Below are 11,728 nucleotides of genomic sequence, written 5' to 3'. Positions count from 1 at the left end.
TGCCGCCGCGGCTGCCGTTAGCTCCCAGCACAGTCAACTCCAGGGAAACAGTATCTCCCGTTATTACACAATCACTTTAAAAGCAAGGGGTGGGTGGTTCACCTTTTCAGCAAAGCGCCCTGTGCTATTTTCGATCCGCTCAGTCCCGCCGCAGTCCCAGGACACGTGAGAGCACTGGGCTGGCAGCGAGGGACGGGCGGGAGGCAGCAGCCCCTGCAGCTCTCGGCGGCTGCCGCGAAAATCAGCCCTGAAAGTGCCTCGCTCCTCTACAGAGAACTTTCTTGCCCCTGGTCTTTCTCCCTTTTCCACTTTGCATATTCCATTTTACATGTTTAAATAAAAACGGCGATGTAAATGTCTTTTAAATTGACACTATCACCAGCCAGTGAGGTCCCTATGAATAAGTTACTGCACTCTGACATTTGGAAGTCATCAAATGAGACAGTATAATGTCAGCTTGATATTTTTCACACTATGAAAATATCAGCTTCATGTCAAAGATCTAAATTCCATCTTAATGTAATAAATTTTCTTGTATTCGCAGACTAGTGAAAATGCTAAATATTTAAATTTGAAATGAACTTGTACAGTTACAATCTGCCCCTTGTATTCTATTATTATTAAATTGGAAGTCAAGATCTTATTTTCCCTCTTTTCTTCATGATTTCTTCAAACATTGCAGCGTTTGATAGAATAACATTAGCCATACTCATTTCTCTAAACGGATGCTTTTCCATCAACATGTGGCAAATAAAGTTAAAAAAAAAATTTGCTTTTTAGAGCCAGTCTATATTAAATGAGCTCCAGCATCCTGTCATAAATTGATACGCCACTGACAATACCAGCATTTTCCACTTTGCCTGACACAGGAAACAGAATGCAACCTTTCATATGTAGGTAAGATTAATCTTCCCGGTGTTATTTGCAGAAGTGGTACCCTTCGCTTACAACTGCTGGCTATAATTGTGACCCCCGAATTGTGAATCAATTAGGTGTTGCATTGACAACCAGTACTAATTATATATAAAACTGTGCATTTAGACGCGTTTTCCCCTAACCTGAACGGCAAATAACAGGAGTAGACAGACAATTGGGAAAAAAAAATGTCAATTTGGAACATCCACCTACATCCTTTTACCATCACTTCCATGCCAGCCGCCCTGCCATCCCAGCTACCACAACCGTAAGCAGAACTAAAAGCACATACTCTAGAAGGCCTTAGAGGACCACTAGGAAAATGCTAAAAATCACTGCAGTTGTCCATTTTGGGGTCCCAATACAAACACTAACAAGGAAGCCACACCCACAGCGAAGTGTGATGGCTAACCTATGCACCACAAATCACCTCCAGCTTTCAGCACTGCTCTAAGACAGATGCAGTTTCTAGTTTTTCTGCTACAACAGAATTGGCAGCTCTAATACAGCCAGAATGGGATTCTTACCAGCTAGAACTATTCTTAACTGAGTTAAATAGCACTGACTTTTCAGATACCTGAGAAAGAAACTGTTATTTCTGTAGAAGCAACTGTAAGTGTTGTCGCAATGGTAGTTTTCCTAAAAGTGGCTTGTACAAAAATTGCAGAGAGAAAGCAACACAAAACCAGTAAAAATCATTCTAAATAAGCTAAAAGGCAAAAGTTGCAAGAAAACAGAAGCAGAAGCAATCCCCATAATTGTGAAAAATTGTGACAAAACATGGAGATATTTTTCCTCAGTATGCTCAAGTACAGCTAGTAGAAAAGTTTTCACTGTTTTCTTTGCCCAAAGCACGTGTTTTTTAAAGTTGGAATAAATTCATTCAACAAAAAAATTTACGTTGCAAATTAAAGCTGCCAAGATTTGCATAGTTTGTTCGAAGGTTAAATGCAACATTTGCATGAGGTTTTGCTCTTTGGTTTTTGAAAATGAGCTAATGAATTCTCATTGATATACAAAAAAAGCCTTCTCTAATTTGAGAAAAAACAAATCAGAGCAAAAATCTTTTCCTTCTAAGTATTTTAGAAGCAAGGTTTTCAAGGGTTTGCGGTCTAGTAGTGCTTTTCAAAGGCACTTGCATTTACCCTCCATGCATCAAACTGCTCTAAGTCAATTCCCTAAGACACTTAATCTTTTGGCAGATGGAAACTCATTTTGAAAGTCTACTAATGATCAATTAAAACATTAGCTATCTCTATAGACAGGAGGTTTATGGGGTCACAGTCTTCAGAAGCTGGAGGCAGGAGCAGCAGCACATTAGAAAAATAGCTAAAACTTTCTGTAGTTACCACAAAATTGGCAAAATATGGGAAAACAAAAGTCTGGACTTAGTCTTTAATGTGTTTTTTTTCTGGCCAGAATATGTTGAAAACAAATGTGATGGTTTCTATTTTATAAGAGGGGAGGGACATGGTCCAAACTAAACATCAGCAAAAGAACCTAACTATTCTTTTTTTTTTTTTTTATGATGCCTAATAACAATGCCAATACTTCCAGGAAATTTACATTAACCTTTGAAAATTGGATTTATTCGGACGTCAGACATAAAAATAGGTACCCATGCTGCAAATGTGCAGACGTGTTCTAGGTAGTTGCCATTGGAATCCCTGGTTCACTGGTAGAGAATGCATCATTTCACACATGCGCAAGGCCACATGTTTAGGTTTGGCGTCAAGACTAATACTCTGCTCACAAGTTTCTATACGATCTGATGTACAAGTAGTAAGACCAAATAAATGCCACCATCACATTCATAAAAGAAATAAAGATTCTTTCTCTAGGCATTTAGCAAATGATTTTTTTTGAAGGAGATGCACATGAAGTGATTAACTGTCGAATGCAAACTACAAAGCATGCTTTTTACAAAATGACATAATCTAGTGTGACCATAGGTTCCTATTATTACTAACATTACTGAAAGAATAAATAGACCTTTGCCTTGTACAAATTAAGACAGAGTAATAAATAGCACACATTTTCTTTCAGTGAGAGCAAAAATACATGAAGTTGCCTACTAAAAATTTGTAGAATCATAGAATCATAGAATGGCCTAGGCTGGAAGGGACCTTAGAGATCATCTAGTCCAACCTCCCTGTTATGGGCAGAACACTAGCAATGCTGTGTTTTTTTAAAAAGAACATAAAGATACTTTCAGGTAGGGAATGGTGTGATACTGAGGATATAAGCACAGCTAGCATTACGAGCAGTATATTGTATCCTCAAAGTAAGTTCAGCTTACACATCCAGTATATCTGCTCGTGGAACCTGGCTACATGGTTTTTCTCCAAGCATAAGTAAAGGGAGACAGAGGATTAAAGTGTCATTTCATTGAGTACACATTCGGGACAGATCTCTTTAAAAAGGAGCAGAGTTTTTGAAAGTAAGTTCTCAAATTAGGCAGTGCTCCTTAGTTTACTAGTTCTCTTCATTTTTAGCTGCTCATGTGCCTCCATCCTTTAAACTTCAGCACATTCCCCCACAACTAGACAGAAGAGTTGAATGAATAAAATGGGACTGCACAAGATGACAAACTTTATTTATGATCTTTTTCAGAGCACCAAGAGGTCCTTTACTACTCTCACACCTTTTGGGGTCAGAAAATATTCGTCATCATATTTTAGACTTTAAGGAATTATTTATAGAGCACATTAAAGTCCTGATAATAAATACATTGTGTAAACATTAGACAGCATTGTTGTCCCATTTCACACTAAACTAGCAAACTTCTTTCTCATCATAATTCAAAAATGGCAATCCAGAATACTTTGCTTTGGCAGTAAAAAACAGTAATAATCAACAATGGACACAAATATCTTCTTACTAGCAGCAGAGTCTCTTTCTTCTACAGCAAAAGTAGGGAAGAAGTTCTAGGGCATAGCTGAAAAACTCTTAAAGAGATTGAAGCTAGGACCACTGGCCTAATATGAAAGGGAGGAGCAAAGTTGTTTCTAAGGGAGAGGGAAATAAATAAAGGATGACACAAGAGCTACAGCTCAGCTTTCCAAACTACCTGCTAGTACAATCCAAGGGCAAAAATCACAGAATCACAGAATTGTTGGGGCGGGAAAAGACCTCCGAGATCATCAAGTCCAGCGTATAACTCAACAACACCACAAAACGTCCCAGGATGACTCAAAACAGCCAGGAACTCCAGGCATCCTGGAAGCACAGGCCTGGGAATTACTCCTGAACCACAGGGTGCTCAAGTTGGCCAGATACTAAGAGGATGAACCGTGGAAGAGCAGAGTTGGGCCAGCGATACAGAGTCAGGAGGCTGTTGCAGGCGCCACATGTTCATGGCGCCAAGCACCCCGGCTGCAGGGCAGTCACTGGCTGCCTGAAGCAATGCAACAGGAAGAGGCCAAAATCAAGTATTTGAATGCAGAACAGTCTCCTGCCCCAGGCAGTAAAGATCGGTATCGCTCTGGGCTACTTATGTATGACCCAAGCCCCGATTACAGTTGGGAGTGTTATGCTGGAGGCCTTCCCATCCATCAGTCACACAGATTGCAATTTTCGAGCACCACAGTACCCTTGAAGAATGTGTCTTCTGCTGCAGGCCAGGAGAGCTCTCCCAACTTCTTTTAACTGCAAGTCAAACACAATAGGTCAAGCAGGGCTTCGGCATGGTAAAGCAGAGCATAGGTGAACGTTAAGATATCTAAATATACAATTAATTTGTGACCCGGCTTAGTGACAGCATCCACGTTTTTCCTTTTGCACATGGGCAAGGTTAACCCTTGAAATGCTGACTTCCAAACTGCTTCAGTCTGACTGAGAACCTGATGCTGCTGCAGAGTTCCCTGAAAAGGCCTGATCAGGATACTTCTTCACTTTTTTAGCTTCATGAACACTCCATACCTTTGTATACTTAAAAAAAAGAATAAAAATGTATTTATTTATGCATATCTATATATACACACACATACACACATTATCTTTAATCTAGCCTAAATAGTAATTTTAGAGTTGAAACATCCTCTCAATGGGCAAAACCCATCAATTTTAGTCACTGGTTTTCAAGCTTACATTAGAATTCTGGCACTCATCTTCTTAGAAAGAGTGACTGCCAACATCATGCACAAAGTAACCCAAACGTAAAAAAGAAAACTCAATGTTTACTTCCTGATGTCTTATTGTCTGTAGAAATTAATTTCACTTAAAATCATCATTACCAAGAAGTTAGCCAGGCTCAGGATGAATGTATTTCTCATATGGTCTTCTCCGAGAGCTGCTGGTTTGGTTGGCAAATACTTGAATTTCATCCTCAATTTTTGTTCTGTATTGACCTAAATGAGTTTTATATATTCGAAGACGTGCTTAGCTGTCACAGACTACAGTCTCCTATGACATATGCAAGAGATCATCTTAGTAATTCTTACAGCTAAAAATATGATCATGAAATGCCAAAGTTAAGAAAAGTATATTTATTTGATTCTCCTTTTTGTTTGATGACATAGTACATTTCATTAACAGTAGCAGAGAAAAGAACAATTTTGAATCTATGCCAGATAGAACCTAACAGGGAAAGGTAAACACATGAAGTGGTAAGTGACACCTTTGACCAGATTTAGCAGCTATTTCCATAATGCACTCAACACCACACTTCTGAAATCAACAAAGCAAACTCATTCTTTTGAGGCTTCTGAAGCCCTCCCTACATTGGTGTACCTTTTCCATATTTAGTTGCGAGAAATACACAATTCTGCATATATAAAGTTACCAAATGTATAAACTAAAAACAAAACAAAAACCCACAAACCCCACACATGAAATATTAAAGCCCCAATCTTTACTGTCAGAACAGAGAAGCAGCTCTTTCGTCATCAGATATGCTTCACAAAAGCTCACACACTTCTCATATACACAGTCTACTCAGAACAAATTTTTTTTTCCCCCAAACTGTTTTTCTTATGTATATATATATATACACATATATATATATGAATCACTATGAAAAAGGAAAGAGGAAAGTTGGAAAGTGGATAGGGGAAGGAGTGTGGTTTACTCTTAGGATTCTGGACTTCAGGGTAGTATTTATTCCCACTGTGCAGCACAGTTGCCTCTGAAGTGGAAACTATTCATGTCCATTAGTACCTTGATGTATGGAACCTCCTCTGAACAATTTTTTCCCAAATGGGAAGTTACTTGACAGAACATTAAGGGGCTTTCCATCAGAAAGATTAAAATAAAAAAAGAAAAAACTCCTAATCTCAGTTAAAAATAACCACTTCCAGAAAATGAAGGTACAGCTAGTTCCCAGTTAAGGTTGTGAACTTTCACAAAGGAAGCTTCTCTGATTTGCTAGGCTACGGTATGATACCCTCTTACTCCCTCCATTCACAAGTGTTTTGCATGGACAACTCATTCTGAAGAGTAATACATGCTTAAAAGGAAGAGTAATTTAAATTTAGGGGCATGCAGCACCTGAAATTTACTAAGCCTTGCAAATCTAAAGTTTTTATGATAGAAGACTTTAAAAAAATAATGTTTGGGCTAAATAAAGGAAACTGATAATCTTAAAGCCACGCAACATTAACATGCATCACTCTTAGAGAACACTCAAATCAGCCTTGTTTCTTGACACTTTTGATACCCTTTTAGCCAAGTTATAAACACATCTGTAATAAGCCTCACTACAACCACTGTGCATAAATGTGTATGGGTGTGTCGTCATACACCCTTGTGCAATTCCATATTATATAAAAAAACCACAGCTAATGAAGCCAAGCTGTAAAATACAGATGCACCGCAGGAGTTTCCTTAAATAAGGCTTAATTTTGTCCTGACTGCACATAAAAAAGAGACACACATAAAAAAACATGAAAATATTAAAACAGTACAGTTTTCTTACATCAGAAAACAAATATTTTAAACATTCAAATAAATAGCCATTAAATACCGATTTTATCTCCTTTTAGAAATACTTTTCTGAAGTAACTGACACTCATTTCCTGCTTTTAACAGATTTTCTTCTGTTCAAAGATAAACTGCAGAGTAAGGCATCAGTATACTCTTTTCGACTTAACATCACCTTTAAAAATACTCATACTACACTATACTTCCTTTAACAGAATAATCTTGACTCAAGTTTTCTGAGGAAGCATGTATTTGAACAGGTAACAACAAACACATGCTTATATATAGTTAATAAAACATGCAGTCTGAAACAGCCTGGATCTTTTATTCTTTATTCGTAAGTATTCAAATACTGTAACTATGTGAAATAATTTATGAAATTTCCAGTTTTCACTCAAAACTCTAATCAGAATACTGAAAACTCCAATCAGAATAAGAAACCTCATGTATTTGGTGCAGCACTGGAGTCATGAAATGGAAAGGCGGTAAGCTTACGCAGAATCTGTGACAAAGTAAGAAGGTATTTTCCAGCTCTTAAGAATATCGTTTTGCTACTGTAACTTTATTACTTCATTCAAAACACCATAAAGCATAGGTGTACTCAACCATCCCCATCCTCCCTTCCCACCCACAATTAACAGTGGTGATGATGAAAATAATGACAGTTGCAGCAAACTTCTATTTCAAGTCCTTAGGCAAGTGGTCTGCTTTTTGCCTGCACACCACAGGAGTTGTTACGAGGTCCACCGCCACCAAGCTACCTTCATTCTGTCCCACACAGCCGAGAGAGAGTCAAACGCGGGGCGAACGTCCAGGATAGTGAACTGGTAGTTCTTATCTACTGCTCCACCATCATAGTAATCGATAACATCCCGCCCTTCTTTTCCACATCGGTCAACAATCCAGTCATGTCTGTCAAAGGGAAGTTCATATCTGGAAAGATAGATAATAAACCATGTAGATATTTTAATGGATATTATGAACCTGGGAGAAGGAGTGGAAGTCCAATTTATTTACCTGGATACTGGCTTAAGATCCCCACTAGTAATTCTATCTTCTAGTAATTATAACTTGCAATTCCAGTTCTGAAACATCTTAAAATTAATTCTACGCCATGTTTCCAGACACGTCTGCCTACCCTCCCACCTCACTGGACAACCTTCTTTCCTGCCCACGTACCCCATCCATGAACGTATTCTGGCTCTTGGTGAATATTCCTTTGCTTTGCCTCCAAACCGCATCAGCGATGGTCCACACGGACATTCCCTGTGCACACAAACAAAAAAGAAAATAGCTTTTACTGTTTAAAACAGTCTTGGTTTGAATGTTTAAACCACTATGCTAATTTGTTTTAGTAGTAGAAAAAAATAATAGGAAAAAAAAGCAATATTAAAAAATTGATTACAAGTGATCTAAACCAGCCTCTTTTTAAAAAAAAAAAAACAAAACAAAACAAACAAAACATTTGAAAAGTCTCCCATCTTCTGACTGCACTTACTGCTGGTATGATAAAGTACCTTTGATATGCTCCATACTGTTGTTCCAACTTACCAATAGAGCAGTTCTCTACAAATCTAATCCACAGATTTAATAGACTGAAGAACAGAAAACTGTAATCTGAACTACTGTGTAACAAATATAATGGGAGTTTCAGAGAACAGTTTCTACATAAAGAATGCTTAACTACTCTGTCCCTTCTAGGAACAGAGTCTACATTGACTTAAAAAGTGACAGTCTAAGTTTAGATCTCATTTTGTTTGTAACATCAAGATTTCAATTAAGTAATTCCCAAAGAGATACACTAAGAAGTTAATTTCTCCAGGTCCGCATTATATACACACACTACCAAAATGCTCATTAGTTTTATCAACATAATAATTATTCAGTTCTTGTTCAGCTCTTCTGGCTAATATTCCTTCCTATTAATCAAAAAGCAGGTTCTTACAAGACCATAACTTTCAGAAATATCAACATCAGAATATTTCTGTGAAAAACAGAGACACTCAACTTTCAAAGAATTACAAAAGCAAGAGCTAAGTCGAAGTATTTGGTTTTCATTTCATATACACATACACAGCATGAAGCGCTTCCCACTTCAAAATCTCCTTCCAAGCTTGTTCATTATTTTGGTTGTGAATCTTAATAATGTTGGTCATATCTTCCCCTGTTATGTCATCGTCTTTCCACCTCCACCTAAAAAAATAAGAATTTGAAAACAGTTTGCAAGCATTACAGCATAACTGCTCCACCTTCCTCAGTTCATCTGATGGGCTTGTGAATCGAGACAAGATTTTATGCAAAGACACAAAGCAAGTAAGGAAGCTTCTGGTTCATCTGCTTATGCATCCTGAGAAGCACTTCATTTTCTGTGTAAAAGTACGATTATCAAAGCTATCATCACAGAGACCCACAAATTCTAGTTAGTTAAATCAACACCTTAACTGGATCAGAAAGTTATCAGAGTGTGCAAATATCAGCCATCCACAGTATTCGTAACAATGCTTAGGAAAAATCCCACTGGCATTCCTAATGCACAGAAGTCCTGTAGTTAATACGTTTTGCACACACCTTCGAAATCCCTTTCATCTCTCTGACCCCGCACTATGACTACACGAGTGCTTCCTCTTCAACCAGAGTAACACTGAACACATGGAAACTTATACTGTGAATTCCATGAACACATGGAAACTTATACTGTCACTTTAGAGGATGGGCATGAAGTTGACTGCATTTGAAAGCTGACAATCATGCCATGTTTGTCTATGTCTATGCACTGACTTTTAAGAAAAATTTCTTGTCTAGTGGCAGTTGCCTGACGTTTCCTACCACCTTGCTGATCTCAAGGAGACACGGCCTTTGAGACTGCCTCACTCTTTAAAACAAAACTATTCATAAAACTAGTAACTTTTAAAAGAGCGAGTTAACTATTTACTGCTTACGGCGCACGAACTCTTAAGATGAGTAATAACTAATGATATTAGCTCATGAATTTCAGGCTCACAAACTTCATCTGATAGTTCATAGTGTACTTACCCTTTTCTTAGCATAGCGTTCCAGAACATTTGCTCTGAAGGATAGACCCATTTCTTGTCAGAGTGTGCTCTAGGAATTGAAGATTCTTCTCTAACAGTTGACAATGGAAATGGCTGGCCAGGGGACGGCTGCTGATTGGGAGGAGGCATCTAGAAAACAAGGAGAATCAACAACTATAGTACGAAATTTTAGAGCATTTGAGAAAAATCAAAGCATAATCAATTCGCTGCTGCCAAGATTATGAAGTTCAGCCTTCATTTAAGTCCACCAAAACTATAGTTCTCTTTTGCAGCAGAATTCTGAAGACTGAAGGATCCCTTTTGTCTAAACTTCAACTTTTGAAAGAGCATTACTTTTTGTAAATCTGAGGAAATCTTGAGAAGATCTGAATCAGAGCTTACTCGTGCTGCTATTACACAGAACCAAAAACACTAACACAACATAAAAACTATGCATGTAACTAACAAAAAGAAATATACAGCAAAATACATTTATGACCTTTTATCTAAAAGATGCAGGAGAGAATGTTAAAATGTAACTTGGTTTTATACAAATATTTGCACACAAACCGAGAAAAAGCAGTGTTAAAAATTAAAAAATAACATTAGGTGCCAGAGTTTCCACCTTATACAGTATCATTGCTTACACTCTGGGGATAGTATTTCAGAAAAAACAAGAGATGGCAAAAGTTACCATATTGCTAGGATCTATGTCATCTTTCATTTGAGATGAACCAGACTTCACTGGACATTCTACAAATTCATAAGCCCTTTCTTGATGTGCAGGAACATCGTCTGTGTTCTCAGTTCCATGATCAGGAGTCTTCATGTGCATTGGACAACCTGAAATATAGGAAACAACAGTCTGTATTTTCCTACAAAATGAAGACACTAAGACACGACAGGAAATGGAAACCTGTTCATTGAATGCCCATGTAAAAACAAGCCGGTATTTCACTTTTTCTTTTGAGCTTTGCACCAGTTTTACCTCTTTTTTTTCCAGCACTATGTGAATACCTAAGTTTCTTATGTTGTCCTTGAATCCTCAATCCTCACCCCATGCTGGCCCCTACACTGAGCTGTTTGTACTCAAAGGTTTTCACAGCAATGTTAATCCAACATGTGTTGACCATGTCAGCAGAAGAGCCAATGCCTTCCTTCTCCAGACATTTTATCTTATTCCACCCCTCTGTTGCCCTTTGCCAGATGCACGTTGTCTAGCAACAACCACCCGCTCCCAGTTACCATCTGTGTAAGGGCACCTGCACGTCCGTGACCCTCTGTGTGTGTTACCACTCGGTGGGAACAGATCTCCAAGACCCCTCTAAAATGTGATGACCGGGAGTGACCTGCAGGTTCTACCGCAAGCACTTACTGTCTCTATTGACAAGGCAGCTTGCGTGCTGTTCTGGTGAACCACTAACTCCTTTTCATGAAAAGTTACCTGAGAGCTCCTTTTGCTAAAGGAAAAACTGAATTTTTTATTTAGAATATTTTTTTTCCCAAAAAAATATCTTTCATCCGTCTTCCATGTAAGGAGTTTATTCCATTTAAGTTTCAAGAATCATTACCGCTCATTTTTTCCTGATGCATAGAACATTCTGAAGGTGGCGACGCCGGCTGATGTTGCTCGGATGCACTCAGCGACTGACCTGCCGCAGCTGGGGAGGACGCAGACAAACCCATGGCTCCTGCACACCACGTCTTCTTAGAGCGAGCTTCTAAAGGAAAAAAGCCAAATAAATACTCGTAATACAGCTGGTTACTTATTAAGGTGAATGCAAGTTCGGCTATGTTGCTGAACCACGAGTTAAAAAATAAATACAAATAAAGAACGGGCCGAAAAAATAAACATCCGGCTT

At 38.3% G+C, this 11,728-nt stretch overlaps 1 protein-coding gene across 1 annotated transcript; it reads right to left on the bottom strand.

Annotated features, from left to right (window-relative positions):
• Window positions 1-7,531: 7,531 nt before the first annotated feature.
• Window positions 7,532-11,552, bottom strand: LOC104267591 (cytochrome c-type heme lyase). Its single transcript, XM_009871949.1, has 6 exons — window positions 11,438-11,552; window positions 10,561-10,709; window positions 9,868-10,016; window positions 8,908-9,027; window positions 8,014-8,100; window positions 7,532-7,767 (listed from the first exon to the last, which is right to left on the bottom strand). The coding sequence occupies exons 1-6, from the start codon at window positions 11,550-11,552 to the stop codon at window positions 7,569-7,571; spliced, it is 819 nt and encodes a 272-aa protein (XP_009870251.1). The 3' UTR covers window positions 7,532-7,568.
• Window positions 11,553-11,728: the final 176 nt, after the last annotated feature.

Source organism: Apaloderma vittatum, unplaced genomic scaffold (assembly GCF_000703405.1).
Source record: "Apaloderma vittatum isolate BGI_N311 unplaced genomic scaffold, ASM70340v1 scaffold41246, whole genome shotgun sequence".
NCBI classification, from domain to species: Eukaryota; Metazoa; Chordata; class Aves; order Trogoniformes; family Trogonidae; genus Apaloderma; species Apaloderma vittatum.
Note: the sequence above shows the minus strand (reverse complement) of the source record. Positions and strands in the feature narration are given on the sequence as shown.